The 19,584-nt window shown below is 40.2% G+C and overlaps 1 protein-coding gene across 6 annotated transcripts in view; it reads left to right on the forward strand.

Moving 5' to 3' along the window:
- The window catches only part of igsf9b.S (immunoglobulin superfamily member 9B S homeolog), a 108,058-nt gene that overhangs the window by 43,419 nt on the left and 45,055 nt on the right, over positions 1-19,584 (forward strand). For all 6 annotated transcript variants that reach the window (XM_041571283.1, XM_018227681.2, XM_041571284.1 and 3 more), the window contains exons 13-15: positions 428-603; positions 18,254-18,480; positions 19,253-19,337. In XM_041571283.1, the coding sequence (XP_041427217.1) occupies positions 428-603; positions 18,254-18,480; positions 19,253-19,337 (488 nt within the window). The remainder of the gene's footprint in view (positions 1-427; positions 604-18,253; positions 18,481-19,252; positions 19,338-19,584) is intronic.

Consider the following 19,584-nt stretch of genomic DNA (forward strand, 5'->3'; position numbering starts at 1 on the left):
TCTTACAGGGAATGAGCAATATCTTTCCAAATATAAGACAGTACATATAAATGTGCTTAAAGTTAAAATAAATAGTAATAGGGAATTGCACAGTACACACTTTTATAGGCTGAAGTACTGATGGAGTACTGGAGTATGTAGTCCTATATTCAAATTAGTAGTTATTCATGCAGCATGGTAAAGATGAACCTCTCCCATTTGCTTGTGTTCCATAAGTCAAAACCTTGCTTATGATATATATTTTGCACCTGTTAGAAATATATCATTGTGAAACTTTATGGTGAAGCGTGACAAATGTTTTCCTTGCTTATTATTTATTCTGAATGTGAAAACTTCATTATAATAGTAATTATGATCACATGCAATGCAATGCAATTTTCTTTCTCTTGTGCTGTAACAATTTTTTCTGTTTTTTATTTTTCTGAAGGATAAAGCGTGCCCAGTTTGGTCCTCATGACTGGGTTTCCATGCCTGTTCCCAGTGGTTCATCTTTTCTCCTTGTAGACTCTCTGGACCCTGAGACAGAGTACCAATTCAGCATCCTTGCACAGAACAAACTAGGAACTAGCTCCTTCAGTGAGGTTATCACACTAAGGACTCTAGGTCAGTGGGGAAAGGGTTATAAAGTGCTTTTATTTGGGAGAGAAAAATATTACCAATGGATTTCATATACAGCATTTCTTAAAGGGTGGTTCACCTTAAAGTTAACTTTTAGTATGTTATAAAATGGCCAGTTTCAAGCAGCTTTTTAATTGGTCTTCATTAATTCTTTTTTTTATAAGTTTTTAATGATTTTCCTTCTTCCAGCTCTTTCCAGTTTTCAAATAGGGGTCACTAAAAACAAATGCTCGGTAAGGATACAAATTAAATATTATTGCTTATCTTACTTATCAGACCCTCTCCTATTCATATTCCAGTCTCTTGTTCATATCTTTGCATGGTTGCTAGAGTAATTTGGACCCTAGCTACCATTTTGCTGAAATTGCAAACAGGAATGCTTCTGAATAAAAAGCTAAATAACAAAAAAAACACAAAAAATTAAATCAAAACCAACTGCAAATTGTCTCAGTATACCACACTCTATATCATACTAGATGTTATCACAAAGGTGAACAACCCTTTTAAACCACTTTTGTATATTAATCAAGGTTTTTCTGGCTTTAATTATTATATAAGTAGCAAGGCTTGGGTTCCATTTAATATAAATGGATTAAACATGGTAAACTTTGAAAATGCATCATTATTTTTAAGCATGCAGTTACTCAACACATATTTCTGTTTTGGATGTCACTTTAAATTGCAGGGCTATTCTATGAGGTTTTACCCTTAACCCTTTAAGTGCCAGCAGAATTTCACATTTTGGTTACGCGAAATGCCAGCCGTTTTTGAAACATTTTGTGCTCTCTCACTTTAGGGGCATTTTCTGAGGGGAAACCTATAGTTTACCTAGGAAAACTATACATTGTTTTTTTCGGTAGAAACTGAGCTTTCTAAATCTGCCTGAGTTTTCATGTATTTCCACCTGTGCAAAAAAATTTATAGTGCTAAATACCAAAAAAAAATGAAAAATTACCATTTTTCATCGTATATCAATTTATACCAGAAAAATATTTCATTTTAGGGATGAAAATCCAACTGATTTGGAAAGCCTTATGTCTCTCGAACGTGCCAATACCAGATATGTATAGTTTTAGGGAGATTTAGGATTTCTGTACAGCAAAAACTCCCGGCAGTATATTACCGAATTTTGAAAGCACTAAGGCAGAAAACAGCATGCTTTAGATTCCAAGGCAAAAAATCCTGAAACCGTAGGTTTACCCCAGAAAACCATACATTTTTGAAAAGTACACATTCTGCCGATTACAAAATGGGTAACTATGTCTCTCTACTCCCAACTACCAAACATAAAAGCTTGTCTGAAAATAGCGGTTTTTCAAAAAAAAATTCAAAATTCTGAAAAATCATTTCAAAGGTTTTATTTTGCTGCTCCGCATATCCCAAACTATATTAGGTACCAAGAAAAGCACCTGAAATATGATTGCCAGGGGTCCACTGAACAGTTTGATACCCATTATGCATAGGTTTACCAAAGTATCTGGCATTTAGAGACACCAATATGAAGTTAGCACATCCAAATTGATCAGGACTTTACTTCAGCTACTGAGAAATCAACACATTGACTGCATTTTTTGTGGGGTAAAAACACAGAAATATATGTTTACCCCCCAAACCCATATATTTTTGGAAAGTACACATTCTACTGAATCTAAAATGGGTACCCATGCCTTTCTGCTCCAAACTACTGAGTCGCAAGGCTTTCCCAAAATTGTCGGTTTTGGTGAAATATCTGAAAATTGCCTCAAACCTTCAACTTCCCAGCACCATATCGCCCATGTATCATTACGTACTAAGAAAAGCACCCTAAATATGATTGCCAGGGTTCCTCTGAACATTTTGGTGGTCATTGTTCATAAGTTTACCAAAGTATCTGGCATTTAGAGGCCCCAAAATGAAGTTAGCGCATACAAACAGTCCCGTGGGTAACTTCAGCTAATGAAAGATCAACACATTGACTGCATTTTTGTGGGGTAAAAACACAGAAATATATGTTTACCCCCCAAAACCCATATATTTTTGGAAAGTACACATTCTACCGAATCTAAAATGGGTACCCATGCCTTTCTGCTCCAAACTACTGAGTCGCAAGGCTTTCCCAAAATTGTCGGTTTTGGTGAAATATCTGAAAATTGCCTCAAAGCTTCAACTTCCCAGCACCATATCACCCATGTATCGTTACGCACCAAAAAAAAGCACCCTAAATATGATTGCCAGGGTTCCTCCAAACAATTTGGTGGCCATTGTTCATAGGTTTACCAAAGTATCTGGCATTTAGAGGCCTCAAAATGAAGTTAGCGCATACAAATAGTCCTGTGGGTAACTTCATCTAATGAAAAATCAACACATTGACTGCATTTTTGTGGGGTAAAAACACAGAAATATATGTTTACCCCCCAAACCCATATATTTTTGGAAAGTACACATTCTACTGAATCTAAAATGGGTACCCATGCCTTTCTGCTCCAAACTACTGAGTCGCAAGGCTTTCCCAAAGTTGTCGGTTTTGGTGAAATATCTGAAAATTGCCTCAAAGCTTCAACTTCCCAGCACCATATCACCCATGTGTCATTACGTACTAAGAAAAAGCACCCTAAATATGATTGCCAGGGTTCCTCTGAACATTTTGGTGGCCATTGTTCATAAGTTTACCAAAGTGTCTGGCATTTAGAGGCCCCAAAATGAAGTTAGCGCATACAAACAGTCCCGTGGGTAACTTCATCTAATGAAAAATCAACACATTGACTGCATTTTTGTGGGGTAAAAACACAGAAATATATGTTTACCCCCCAAACCCATATATTTTTGGAAAGTACACATTCTACTGAATCTAAAATGGGTACCCATGCCTTTCTGCTCCAAACTACTGAGTCGCAAGGCTTTGCCACAATTGTCGGTTTTGGTGAAATATCTGAAAATTGCCTCAAAGCTTCAACTTCTCAGCACCATATCACCCATGTATCGTTATGCACCAAGAAAAAGCACCCTAAATATGATTGCCAGGGTTCCTCCGAACAGTTTGGTGGCCATTGTTCATAGGTTTACCAAAGTATCTGGCATTTAGAGGCCCCAAAATGAAGTTAGTGCATACAAATAGTCCTGTGGGTAACTTCAGCTAATGAAAGATCAACACATTGACTGCATTTTTGTGGGTAAAAACACAGAAATATATGTTTACCCCCCAAACCCATACATTTTTGGAAAGTACACATTCTACAGAATATAAAATGGGTACCCATGCCTTATTGCTCCAAACTACTGAGTCGCCAGGCTTTCCCAAAGTTGTCGGTTTTGGTGAAATATCTGAAAATTGCCTCAAAGCTTCAACTTCCCAGTACCATATCACCCATGTGTCATTACGTACTAAGAAAAAGCACCCTAAATATGATTGCCAGGGTTCCTCTGAACATTTTGGTGGCCATTGTTCATAAGTTTACCAAAGTATCTGGCATTTAGAGGCCCCAAAATGAAGTTAGTGCATACAAACAGTCCCGTGGGTAACTTCAGCTAATGAAAAATCAACACATTGACTGCATTTTTGTGGGGTAAAAACACAGAAATATATGTTTACCCCCCAAAACCCATATATTTTTGGAAAGTACACATTCTACAGAATCTAAAATGGGTACCCATGCCTTTCTGCTCCAAACTACTGAGTCGCAAGGCTTTCCCACAATTGTCGGTTTTGGTGAAATATCTGAAAATTGCCTCAAAGCTTCAACTTCTCAGCACCATATCACCCATGTATCGTTATGCACCAAGAAAAAGCACCCTAAATATGATTGCCAGGGTTCCTCCGAACAGTTTGGTGGCCATTGTTCATAGGTTTACCAAAGTATCTGGCATTTAGAGGCCCCAAAATGAAGTTAGCGCATACAAATAGTCCTGTGGGTAACTTCAGCTAATGAAAGATCAACACATTGACTGCATTTTTGTGGGGTAAAAACACAGAAATATATGTTTACCCCCCAAACCCATACATTTTTGGAAAGTACACATTCTACAGAATCTAAAATGGGTACCCATGCCTTATTGCTCCAAACTACCGAGTCGCAAGGCTTTCCCAAAGTTGCCGGTTTTGGTGAAATATCTGAAAATTGCCTCAAAGCTTCAACTTCCCAGCACCATATCACCCATGTGTCATTACGTACTAAGAAAAAGCACCCTAAATATGATTGCCAGGGTTCCTCTGAACATTTTGGTGGCCATTGTTCATAAGTTTACCAAAGTATCTGGCATTTAGAGGCCCCAAAATGAAGTTAGCGCATACAAACAGTCCCGTGGGTAACTTCAGCTAATGAAAAATCAACACATTGACTGCATTTTTGCGGGGTAAAAACACAGAAATATATGTTTACCCCCCAAACCCATATATTTTTGGAAAGTACACATTCTACGGAATCTAAAATGGGTACCCATGCCTTTCTGCTCCAAACTACTGAGTCGCAAGGCTTTGCCAAATTTGGCGGTTTTGGTGAAATATCTGGAAATTGCCTCAAAGCTTCAACTTTCCAGCATCGTATTGTCCATGTATCATTACCAGCATAAAGCATCCTAAATATAAACATAGGGGTCTACTAAACAGTTTGATGCCCAATATGCATAGATATACCAAACTATGTGGCGCACAGAGACCCCCAAATGACAATATGTATAGACATTTTCACGGCTGACGCGCTGGCTGCTGCAATATAACCACTCGGTGTGTGTATTATGCGACATTAGACCCCCCTAACAGTACAGAGACCCCAGAAAACCATATATTTTCAGAAAGTACACATTCTGACGAATCCAATATGGGTAAATAAGTGTTTCTACTGCAAACTGCCAAACTGCAAAGCAATGCTGAACATAACGGTTTTTATCAAATTTCTGAAAATTGTCACAAAGCTTGAATTTTACCCCATTATATGCCCCACATTTCGTAACTTATCAGCATAAAACATCCTAAATATGAACGCCAGGGGTCTACTAAACACTTTGATGCCCAATATGCATAGATAAACCAAACTATGTGGCGCACAGAGACCCCCAAATGACAATAGTGTATATACATTTTCACGGCTGACGCGCGCTGGCTGCTGCAATATGAGCACCTGGTGTGTGTAATATGCGACATTAGACCCCCTAACAGTACAGAGACCCCAGAAAACCATATATTTTCAGAAAGTACACATTCTGACGAATCCAATATGGGTAAATATGTGTTCCTACTGCAAACTGCCAAACTGCAAAGCAATGCTGAACGTAACGGTTTTTATCAAATTTCTGAAAATCGTCACAAAGCTTGAATTTTACCCCATTATATGCCCCACATTTCGTAACTTATCAGCATAAAACATCCTAAATATGAACGCCAGGGGTCTACTAAACACTTTGATGCCCAATATGCATAGATATACCAAACTATGTGGCGCACAGAGACCCCCAAATGACAATAGTGTATATACATTTTCACGGCTGACGCGCGCTGGCTGCTGCAATATGAGCACCTGGTGTGTGTAATATGCGACATTAGACCCCCCTAACAGTACAGAGACCCCAGAAAACCATATATTTTCAGAAAGTACACATTCTGACGAATCCAATATGGGTAAATATGTGTTCCTACTGCAAACTGCCAAACTGCAAAGCAATGCTGAACGTAACGGTTTTTATCAAATTTCTGAAAATCGTCACAAAGCTTGAATTTTACCCCATTATATGCCCCACATTTCGTAACTTATCAGCATAAAACATCCTAAATATGAACGCCAGGGGTCTACTGAACACTTTGATGCCCAGTATGCATAGATATACCAAACTATGTGGCGCACAGAGACCCCCAAATGACAATAGTGTATATACATTTTCACGGCTGACGCACTGGCAGCTGCAATATAAGCACCTGGTGTGTGTATAATGCAACATTAGACCCCCCTAACAGTACAGGGACCCCAGAAAACCATATATTTTCAGAAAGTACACATTCTGACGAATCCAATATGGGTAAATAAGTGTTTCTACTGCAAACTGCCAAACTGCAAAGCAATGCTGAACATAACGGTTTTTATCAAATTTCTGAAAATTGTCAGAAAGCTTGAATTTTACTCCATTATATGCCACACATTTCGTAACGTATCAGCATAAAACATCCTAAATATGAACGCCAGGGGTCTACTGAACACTTTGATGCCCAATATGCATAGATATACTAAACTATGTGGCGCACAGAGACCCCCAAATGACAATAGTGTATATACATTTTCACGGCTGACGCGCTGGCTGCTGCAATATAAGCACCTGGTGTGTGTATTATGCGACATTAGACCCCCCTAAAAGTACAGAGACCCCAGAAAACCATATATTTTCAGAAAGTACACATTCTGACGAATCCAATATGGTTAAATAAGTGTTTCTACTGCAAACTGCCAGACTGCAAATCAATGCTGAACGTAACCGTTTTTATCAAATTTCTGAAAATCGTCACAAAGCTTGAATTTTACCCCATTATATGCCCCACATTTCGTAACTTATCAGCATAAAACATCCTAAATATGAACGCCAGAGGTCTACTGAACACTTTGATGCCCAATATGCATAGATATACCAAACTATGTGGCGCACAGAGACCCCCAAATGACAATAGTGTATATACATTTTCACGGCTGACGCGCTGGCTGCTGCAATATAAGCACCTGGTGTGTGTATTATGCGACATTAGACCCCCCTAACAGTACAGAGACCCCAGAAAACCATATATTTTCAGAAAGTACACATTCTGACGAATCCAATATGGGTAAATGTGTGTTTCTACTGCAAACTGCCAAACTGCAAAGCAATGCTGAACATAACGGTTTTTATCAAATTTTTGAAAATCGTCAGAAAGATTGAATTTTACCCCATTATATGCCCCACATTTCGTAACGTTTCAGCATAAAACATCCTAAATATGAACGCCAGGGGTCTACTGAACACTTTGATGCCCAATATGCATAGATATACCAAACTATGCGGCGCACAGAGACCACCAAATGACAATAGTGTATATACATTTTCACGGCTGACGCGCTGGCTGCTGCAATATAAGCACCTGGTGTGTGTAATATGCGACATTAGACCACCTAACAGTACAGAGACCCCAGAAAGCCATATATTTTCAGAAAGTACACATTCTGACGAATCCAATATGGGTAAATATGTGTTTCTACTGCAAACTGCCAAACTGCAAAGCAATGCTGAACATAACGGTTTTTATCAAATTTCTGAAAATTGTCAGAAAGATTGAATTTTACCCCATTATATGCCCCACATTTCGTAACGTATCAGCATAAAACATCCTAAATATGAACGCCAGAGGTCTACTGAACACTTTGATGCCCAATATGCATAGATATACCAAACTATGTGGCGCACAGAGACCCCCAAATGACAATAGTGTATATACATTTTCACAGCTGACGCGCTGGCTGCTGCAATATAAGCACCTGGTGTGTGTATTATGCGACATTAGACCCCCCCTAACAGTACAGAGACCCCAGAAAACCATATATTTTCAGAAAGTACACATTCTGACGAATCCAATATGGGTAAATAAGTGTTTCTACTGCAAACTGCCAAACTGCAAAGCAATGCTGAATATAACGGTTTTTATCAAATTTCTGAAAATTGTCAGAAAGCTTGAATTTTACCCCATTATATGCCCCACATTTCGTAACGTATCAGCATAAAACATCCTAAATATGAACGCCAGAGGTCTACTGAACACTTTGATGCCCAATATGCATAGATATACCAAACTATGTGGCGCACAGAGACCCCCAAATGGATATATAGTAGATAAAATTTACAAGGCAAAACAAAATAAGGCAGTAAAGGGTGAAATGCAAAAAAATCCAATAAAACCACAAAAATCAATGTTTTTTTTCCAGACTAGTGTTATCGGCCGTCAGAATCACAGTTTGAATATTTTAGATGGGCCAAACAGGTTCTACGGCTAGAAACAAGTGAACACAACATATGCAGAGCTGAAAATGCAATAAAATGGCTAAAAATTCAATAAAATGGCTAAAAATGCACCAAAATACCCAAAATTGCAATATAATCACCGAAATAACATACAAAAGGTATTGCACAGTACGGTTAGCGAATACGCTATGCGTAATGGCAATAAAACATTTTTTTCAGCCAAAAAAAGAAACGATGCGATAAGAAAAAAAAAAGAAAAAGCCACAATGCCATGTATGTGCGTGCGCGTGTGTACAAATGGTAAATTACATGTTATGTGCGCGTGTGTGCGTGTGCACATGTGTGTAAGTGCAGTGAGTGTAAGTGACCCCCCCAATCCCCAAAAATGTATGTGTAAGTGTGTGTAAGTGTGAATCTAAGTGTGTATTACTGTAATAAGTGTGTGTTGGTGTGTTTGTGTGTGTAATTGTTGCACTAACCTGAAAAAGTCGCTGGAGACTGTTGCAGGCGATCAGGAAGAGCCTCTGGAAGACATCTGCCTCGTGGTTCCTGTCTGTGTGCTGTGGGGGCGGAGATCGTCGATCCGGTGCAGGCTGCAGCAGCAGGACACGTAAGTAACACGTGCCTGCTGCTGTTTTTGGGCCCCTGGGCGATCGCGCCCCAGGGGCCACTCGATCCCCTGCTCTGCTCGTTGCCTAGGGGCAGGGGATCGAGCAGGAACGGAGCGAACGGCTCTAACAGCCGCTCCTCCGCTCCTGAACCAGGAAATGCTGCAGAACGTAGAATCTACGTTCTGTGGCATTTCAAGTACCTTTGCCACAGAACGTAGATTCTACGATCTGTGGCATTTAAAAGGTTAAAAGAACGTTCTGGCTTATTTATTGTTATGAGTTAGTGTTGTATAGTCACGTTCAAGTTTTTACCTGAACTCATACTCTTTCATTTCAACATCCTCTGTGCTTTCTTTAAGTAAGGAAACCACAGGTCACACATCTGTAAACAGAGCATAATTCTCCAGGGCACTTGAGATTCTTAAAAAATTATCTTCATTTTGAAAAACTGATGTTTTGGAACAGCTGAGTTACTTTGTATAAGGAATACACTGAGAATGATAACTTTTTAAAAAAAACTCTAGTGCCCTGGAGAGTTGTGTTAGGGGCAGATTTATCAAGGGTCGAATTTGAAGTGGAAAATACTTTGAAATTCGACCATCATAAGAATCCTCCGACATTCGAAGTCGGAGGATTTTATTCATCGTACGATCGTATTCCGATCGTAGTACGCCGAATCGTGCCATTCAAACGATTTTATCATACGATCGTACGATTTTCCTTCGAAACCCAAAAACGTAGAAATATGCTCTTGCAGGTCCCCATAGGCTAACATAGCACTTCGGCAGGTTTAAGTTGGCGAAGTATTGAAGTCGAAGCTTTTTTAAAGAGAAAGTACTTAGTTTATCGAATGGTCGAATAGTCGAACGATTTTTACTTCGAATCGAAGTCAAAGTAAATTCGAAGTCGTAGTATCCTATTCGATGGTCAAAGGATCCAAAAAATTACTTCGAACTTCGAATTTTTTTATTTTGGAAATTCCCTCAAATTCACTTTGACCCTTGATAAATCTGCCCCTTAGTGTTCCATAAACAACTTTAGAACAATAAAATGTATACCTTGAGTCAATCATCTTCATCACAGCAAATGGACTTATTTCTTTAGAAGGATAGCTCTGCTGCAGTTGAAGTTGTTTATTGTAAAGCACATTATAGGAAGTAGAATTTCTTGCTATTACACAGTATACCACAAGAATGAGCCTTTTCCAAGTAGCTTGGGAGCAAATTAAGCATTTTTGCTGTGAAAGCACTGAGTCATGTATTTCCCCCTTTGTAACAGCATTAACAAGCACTTGTGTTACTTAATACCTATAAAAAGGTATAAAAAAGTATTTTTTTTTACTTCAGCACTGTTTTAATATAAATTTGCTGGGAGAAGTTAATATGGGGCATGAGGGGTGTATAGAGCACGAGTTACAGGTAGTGGGTGAGTGGCAAGTGTGTATGACTGCTCTGCTAGTACATTTCCAACCAGGTGGCATGATGGCTGTGGAACGAAAAGTACCAACGTTTCCTGGGAAGACCACCTCGCTGATCTGGCCTGCATCTTAAGGTGGCCATACACTATAAGATCCGCTCCGTTGGCGACATCGCCAAACAACCGGATCTTTTCCCCGATATACCACTAATGGCAGTGCTATATCGGGGGTAATCTGAACATTCGGCCCTATGGCCGAACGATCGGATTACGACAAGCGCAATGCGCTCCGAAGGGTCGTCGGGAGAAAAATCAAACCTTCCCCATTGATATCGTCGATCCAGATATCAATCGGAAAGACCTGTCGGAAGCCTCCATACACGGGCAGATTAGCAGTCAAATTGGTCTAAACTACTGATATCAGCAGTATTATCTGCCTGTGTATGGTCACCTTTATTCATGAAGGGGATCTAAACCCAATAAATTCATTAATGTAAACATACAGTTCTCTGGCTCCCCTAAATATATATGGACAAGATTGGCTTCATTTGAGAAAACACATAAGGCATGCTATTAGGCATCCATTGGCACAACATTCTAATTTGTGCATGCTGTCTTACATTTAAAAGAGTGTTATCACTCTAATTTGTGTATGCTGTCTTACATTTAAAAGAGTGTTCTACAGTGGTGTAACTATAGCGGAAGCAGACACCACAGTGGCAGGGGGCCCAGGCTGTGGGCTCTGCTTCCTCTATAGCTAAAAAAAAAAAAACACCTCCCCAGGTGCTTCTCTCTCCTGTGGCGAGGAAGGGGGACGCAAGTCTGCCGGAAATGGCTGGATTTGAAGCGTGGAGTGGGTGGGGCAGAGGCAGGACGGGAAGTGGGCGGAAGGATGGGGATTGGAGTGCGCCAGGCCAGACGAACTCAAGTTACGCCACTGATGTTCTGCCTTATTTCGATTTAGATTAACCAATAAAATTAACCACTGCAGAACAAAAAGTCCATGCATGGACTGATATACAGTATGTCTTTTGGTCTGCATGTCTCAATGTTATAAGCCTAAAACTGATAATTACTTAGGTAGTACGTTTACATCCGTTCATTTTTTTACATTAAACTTCAAGGGTTATCTTTTTGTGAATACTCAGGGAATCCTGGAATCACGGCCATATTTATACATACAGTATGCACACGAGGGCCTGTGCACGCATTGGGTGCCTATGTAGCAAACTATATATTTTTTGGTGAAAAATAGAAGCTCCCCAGCTACCAGAGACTATAGAGTAAATCTGATGGCTAAGCTGTGGAGGGGTATGTAGCGTGTTTTTCGTGTGTCACAGGTGGAAATTATGTTATACGTGCCTGGAAGTGACATCACAAGCAATCCTGGGTGCAATGTTACGCAAACTGGGGGAGCACTGAAGTCGGGTGCCACTCTAGGCACTAAATATAACAATGCTTGAATTTGCTGCTTGGAGCGTTTATAGTATCCTGCAGTGTATCTCAATGATGCAATATCCTCATTGTCAGGGGGCCTATCGGCTCCCAGTGGGAGGACTGTGGACCAAGGAGGAAGCTTCAGGCAAAAGTCCAAGTTCGCAGTACAATTGAGGATCAGGAGAAGTCTTAGTCAATGATCAGGTAATAGTTCAAAATGCAGGCAGATAAGTAGCCAAGTCAAGGTTTAGGCAAGGTCAAAGTCCAGGAATCAATACATTGGGCGCTTCTGTATTGCTGAAATCTTGCTGGGTCCATCTTAAATCCCTCTGGGGAAATGACAATGGCAGGGTGAAAAACCCTTGCTTTAAATTTATTAATGCAGCATGCAACGTTTCGGGGACAACCCCTTTATCAAGCACTCAAAAAAAACCCTTTATAAAGCACTCAAAGCCGGTGATGTTTCCTGAAGCTCTTGCCGCTCCTCTCTGTGTAGCCGGCTCTGTGTGCAAGTTGGGGGGTGGCACTGCATATACAAGAGATACCCCAAAGGCTTCGAGAGTGACTCGGAGAATGGTAGGTTATTTGTGAGTCCGTCTGGTACAAGATGAACGCCATGCAGCTCCCCTCTGCTCACCGTGCGGGAGGATAACAGAGAGATATCGTCAGGGAACAACTTTGCCAGAAGAACTCCAACTGTTCCATAGAGTTTGATGTGATGCTGTCAGTAGCCAGGGAGGAGAAATCTAGCGCCGCACAATGGATGGTCGCCCTTTCGCCTTTTCTGAAAAGGAGCGGAAGTGAGTTTCGGTAAGTTATTTCTTAATAAAGGCTTTGCAGTTTTAAAGTTTTATTTGTCTTGGTGTTTATTTTTTGATGTGTAGTAACGAATTTTTTAAAAATGTTTTTTGATGTTACTGGTCCTTTAAGTCCTCGGTAATCAATGCAGGTATGCAGACCACCATCCTTCTTTTCCATGAAGAAGAAACCAGCTCCTGCCGGGGAGGTAGAGGGACGAATAATTCCTCACTGGAGGTGTTCTTTGATATAGTCCTTCATCGCTGAAGTTTCCACAGGAGACGGGATAAGTACGACCTCTAGGGGGCATGGAATTGTCGATGAGAAGGGAGGAATTCCGCAGACTTTTTACAAAAGACCGGCAAACTCCCTGTAGACTGTCGGCAGGGACTGAAGTTCCGTCGACGAGATGGTCACACGTGGAGAGGAGTAGCAGGTAAAGTGTTTTTGGCAAAATGGACTCCAACGAGAGATCTGATTGGAGGCCCAATCAATGGAGGGATTGTGCAGACGAAGCCAGGGTAACCTCAACACCACAGGAACTCTTTATGTAAAGTCCCAACCTGCACAGGTAATTCCCCGGTTGTCATGGAGATTATCTAAGACGTTAATGGTCTGTCATCAATTATTGTAACTCTCAGGGGAGTAGTCAATGGATACAAAGGAACGTCCATATATTTAGCAAATGTAGCGTCCATGAAATTCCCTGCAGCCCCGGAATCTAGGAAGGTAGAACCAATGATCTTAGTGGCCAGACTAATCTGTAAAGGCAGAAGAAACCTGTGAGAGAGAAGAGAACCCTTTGGCTTCACAGGGCAGGAATTGGCAAAATGAGTTTGGCCGCCACAGTACAGACACAGACCTGCCAAACGCCTCTGAAGTTTCAAGACAAAATAGAGTGGATTCGACCAGACTGTTCAATCACTAAGCCTCCGTCCAATGAAGCCAATATCAAGTAGAACAAGAAAGTGATGAATTTCAGTCCAACGCAGTGGGTTGCTGCAAAATCAGTGCTTTATTCGACACAACATGTTTCGAGCTAGGCTCTTTGTCAAGTGTAATACAAAAAGGCACCACACAACCCTATATAGTTTAAACCACACCCATCATTAGTAGTAATCGGATGCAGGTTATTGCTGTTAGGTAATTATTCAGCCTGACCCCATTCAAAAGAAGTTATACAGACAATTTACAAAGTCCCATAATATGTAGACAAGTTTCATATTAATCACAGCACGAAACATAACTGTGCATTTCCAAATCCATAATGTGGACAGTGAATCTGTAAATATGACATAATAAAAATTACTTTAAAACGCTTAAAAACAATTACCTGGGTACTGCTCTAAGAGCCTACCCCGAGCCAGCTACATTTAATCGTAGGACATCAAACGATATCTCAATATCTGTAATAGAAACATTCTTACCCTTAAGTAGAGAATTTCACATTCATAATATTAGTCAATAAGTATCCATTTTATCTGGAAGGGAAAAGATCAAAAAATTTATCAAAAGGATAGCTGAATATGTTACAAGGTATAAATAGTGTAAAATTCACAGAAAGCTGCTAATATACTCCAGTGTTCATTTAAACCTTCTGGATGTAAGCTATTCAATTTTTTAATCCACTTTGCTTCTTCTTGAAGTAGTAATTTAAGCATATTGCCCCCTCTTTGTGGTTTACAAATCACTTCTATCACTTGCCATTTGAGCTGTGATAAATTGTGTTTAAAAGAAGAGAAATGTCTTGAAATGGGCGTATCTGTTTGAGTCCCTACTTTAAAATTACGTATGTTGGATCTATGTTCTTTAATTCTCTCTTTAACTGATGTTTGTCCTATATACACTAGTCCACGTTTGCACTTTTGCACGTAGCATAGGAATGAAGTTTTAATCCCTTACCATTTATAGGGTGGTGTACAACTTCCCCTTTAATGATAGATGAACAGCATATGCAACTAAGGCAAGGGAAGGTACCCTTTTTTGGTGGTCCTTGAAAGAGGGACTGTAATTTATTGGGCTTACGAGGTTCTGCTGGACACAATTTATCGCGTAATGTCTGTCCTCTAGTATAGCAAAACATTGGAATTTCACTACAATGACGTTTCAGTGATTTATCATGCTGCAACATGGGCCAAAACTTTTTAATCACATTTTCTATCTGGGCACTTGCTCGTGAAAATTTACTGACAAATGTCATTCTCTTATTATTTTTTGGTACAGGTTTGTGGGCTAATAATTCACTTCTAGATGTGGCTCCTACTTCATTTGCCTCTGAAGTTTCTCTTGTTCGGAGAGACGTGCCCTCCCGACCGGCATAGGTTCCTCTGGAGGAATAACAGAAGGCTGCTGGGATGGAGAAGGCAACAGGGGTCTTTGGAAGTGTGGGGCCAAAGTTAGCTGAAGTCTCTTGCCGCGCTCTCTGTCGGATTGATGTTCCCTGAGCCGTGTATCCACCTTGATGGCGAGGACAATCATATCTTCCAATAATTTAGGACGGTCCCTGGAGACCAAGTCATCTGGATGACGAGCCTTGATAGAACACAGCTGAGTACGCTTCATTGTTTCAGGCAGTTTCAGCCATCAAGGTTCGGAAGTCAATGGCGTTCTTACTGGCGCTATGGTTACCTTGGCGAATCTGTAGAAGTCGGGAAGAGACCTTAGCGACCCGACCAGGGGTGTCAAAGACAGTAGGGAAGGACTGAAGGAAAGCCTTAGCATCAAAGGTCAGCGGAGAATTCTTCTCCCAAAGTGGTGTTGTCCATTCAAGCGGTTTCTCCTCTAACCGGGACTTCACATACCCCACCTTGGCTCATTCACTGGAGTACTGGGAGGGCTGGAACTCAAACCGGATCAGATACTGAGTAGCAAAACCTCTGCAGGCTTCTGGACCGCAGGAGGATTACTGACGACTGTAGACACAGTAGGCATACGGTAGAATATCCAGTACTTGCCCAATACTGATCTGCTGAGCCTTATACTCTTCCATGCGGGGCGCCAGTCCCCAGAGCGCTTGTGCGACATCAGGCGTAGCTTCCTCAGTGGGGTCCATGGCCCGAATATAATGTCAGACGGTCTATCAGCTCCCAGTGGGAGGTGTCACGATTGGCACCCTAATCCAGAACCAATGCTAGGCTCCCTGGTCTCGGCTCTTGCTTCTCCTTTATCAGCCACCTTTCACCTCGGGAGGAGCCCTCAGCTAATCGGATGCCGCCAGGTCTTATAAAGAGAGGAGCCAAGCTAAGGGTTCTGCACGCACAATTGTAAGCAAAAGTCTTTTGGGCAGAAGGTCACAGTTCAAGGAGTAAAGAGAAGCGTAGTCAAATCAGGCCAGGTCGGTGCGGGCAGAATTCAAACGGAGTCAGACAGGTGGGGGTCAAAGCTGGGAGATCAATCAAGAATGGTTGAGACAGGCATGGGTCGGGATGCAGTATAATACAGATATCAGAATAGTCAGTTACCAGGCAGATGTCGGGATCACAGAAGTCAGGAAAAGTCAGGCAGGCAGGGTCAAAACAGGTACCAGCACACAGGATTTACACAGGAATAGCACCAGGAACAAGATGAACCTATAATGGGCAATGAATAGCATGCCAAGTCCCCTTTAAAAAGTTTGAATTTGGCACCATTGCGTGCTGAAGTCATTACCCCAGCACCAGTGCGCCTATGTATATAGCAGATGTGCCGCGCGCACTAGGAAACTGGCGCAGAAGAAGAAGACCGGCGTGTCGGCTGTCCCCGCCGAGAGCGCGGCAGGAGTCCCCGCCGGCCCACTAGGCCACCAGGGTGAGTAGCCCTCACAGGAGGAGTGCGGACCAAGGAGGAAGCTTCAGGCAAAAGTCCAAGTTCACAGTACAATTGAAGATCAGGGTAGTCGTAGACAATAATAATGTAGCAAACAAATCCTATATTCGGGTATTAAACTCGTGACCTCGGCGTCCTTTTATTCAGAATTTTGGTGCCAGATGCAATGTGATGACATCATGCGTCTGTGTGCCGGCGTCACTACGCTGGCGGCGTTGTCCACGTGTCGGCTATGGGTGCCACCATCTTGGACGCGGTGCTGAAGAGGAGCGGAGTGCCATTCGGCGCTCCTGACACTCATATTGCAATGCAGTCAGTCAGGGCATCACAGTGCAACCACTGAGCACTGAATGTATATAGCAAATAAACAACTTTTTAGCAAGATTTAGCAAGACTGTCTTGCTGACTTTTTATGGGGGGGAGGGAAGAAAGACTTGCTGATATAGATTCTGTGAAACATTTTATCATAAAATGTAGCTGTCCGAGTCATGTCAACTAACAATTAAATTAGAACATTGCCAGACAATAAAAATACCCATGGAGAATGAAATTAACACAGTCCGAATGATGGATATGAGAAATATTCTCATATTCTCACTGTTTAAGTAACAATTGGTAATGGTTTTCCAATTACAACTATGTACAAAATCATGGTTGTGATAACTTTATCTGTCATGGAATCTTTTTAGTAAGATTATGCATTAATTCATGAAAAAGTACAAAGACCACAAAGCGTGTTTGAAACACAGCCGTTGCATTTTTTTATTTGCTTCTCCGGTTTAGGAGAAATGGTAATGGTCATTTCCTATATGTGCAGTGTGTAGATATTTTTTTTAATCCCTTGGCAGGCACTTTATGTGGCACACTGTAATTCTATCTTGGGTCAATATATGGGTAACCTATGAATTTTGGAATTTTTTTTATTAGCAATATGTTTCTGTCTTCATAGCACATATACCAAAATGTAAGCAGCTTATCAATTATGTGTATACATATGAGCAAAACAAAAGTCCTTTGCTTTCATCACAATCAGCAGGTTGTCCACCATATCATACACTGACAAAAAAGATCAGTATTGATATAGTTTCAGGAATAAAATACTTCTCAGTTTTTGTTTTATATAGCATTATTTAGATGATTTGACAGGGGTGTAATTTATTTACCTATGATTATGCACTGTTTTACCTGAGATTATCACTCACACATCCATCCGTATTATAATCTTGGGCTCTGGCATTTTTTATTGTAGCCTGTGGTATATGGACGATACTGATTAAACTCTTTGAACCATAGTCTTCACATAACCCTTGCAAGATAAGTAATGTTATTCTTGCTGTTTTAAATGTCTCAGTAAAGCAGTTAAATGCACATTATTTTGTTAACTTTATAATCTGCAGTAAAATGCTGCCTAGTTATAAACGACTGATGCTACTACTCCTAAAAATGTCATTTTTCCTAAGAAAATGCTGGCTAGTAAATGATATCCAAAAGAAAGATCATTCATTGTACATTGTAGGAAAGTTTAAAATATCATGTATAAACATGTTGCAGAATGCTAATACTTTTAATGGCCGCTGATATTTTAGCCTTCCCATAATATAATTTGTTTTGATCTTTCTAAAAAGCCTTTCCTCTAGCAACCCCTGAGCCTCTTCTGGTTTTGACCTCACCCCGCTGCCTCACAGCCAATAGAACTCAGCAGGGAGTGCTCCTTTCCTGGCTCCCTCCATCCAATCACAGCTTTCAATTGGATCATTACATCATGGAGTTCCGCTTGGCAGAGAGTTGGGAAATTCTGGATGACTCCATCCTAGGCAGTGACACAGAAATCCTAGCAAAGGAATTATCCCAGGTAGAACAGTAATCTTAATTTTTCTGTAACATTTAAGATTTCAGAAGCCTTGTTTAAGTAATATTATTAATGTCATGCACAGATATCCAGAGTTTCATAAAAATAGCTGTTTTTAGCAAGGCTTAAGTGTAAAACAATACTGTGATCAATTTTGTAAAATATATCATTAAAAAATCCAAAAGTAATTCATATTGGAACAATATTTGAAACAATGAAATTGAATACATCGAAAAGCCGGGGCTAATTAGAGCCCAATTATATGACTTCTGGTTTAACAAAGATTTAATATACTATTATATTTTATTATTTATTGCTTTAAAACTGCCTTAAATACATATATACAATGCTGTTTAATTTAAAATGTACATATTTATAGCAGAATTTGGATTGCATTTCAAAATATTTCCATTCCATTCCCCCCCCCTTCTCTTCTAATCTCAACTAGCTTCTGTAGAGTACCAAAAATGGGCTATAATCGTATTTTAATATGCCCCAACTAGACAACTGATATCTCTACCCTTCCAGACACCCCACAAATATAAAGCCTATATTAGACAATAAAAATAAATAAATAAATAAAAAAAAATATATATATATATATATATATACATAAATATACATATATACCTAATATACCATATTTGCAAGTTAACTGGAATCAGATGTGTTGTTTTTATCTGTCTTCTAATCCGTATGTTGGTCTGGATGCAAGTTTGCATCTCTCCATTGTATATTTTATGCTGAAAATGCATTGTTCATTCTTTCTTCCCAGGACACTTGGTATGAATTCCGTGTACTGGCAGTCATGCAGGATCTGATCAGTGAGCCCAGTAACATTGCTGGAGTGTCTAGCTCAGGTATCTACTCTCACACGCAAAACTTTTCATCTTTAGCACTGACAAGAACTGTTCTAGACATTTTTTTTAATAGCTTTCAATTCCTTGTATTTCTGAAGCACACAAGATTATTTCATAAAGCAGCACCCTTAAAAAAAGTTTTCCTGATTTTTGTTTTTGTTTGTGTTTCCTAAAAATGGCCTTAAAGGGGGAGTAAAGTTTAAAATAGAATAAGGCTAGAAATGCTGTATTTTGTATACTAAACATA

This window comes from Xenopus laevis, chromosome 7S, assembly GCF_017654675.1.
Source record: "Xenopus laevis strain J_2021 chromosome 7S, Xenopus_laevis_v10.1, whole genome shotgun sequence".
NCBI lineage: Eukaryota > Metazoa > Chordata > Amphibia > Anura > Pipidae > Xenopus > Xenopus laevis.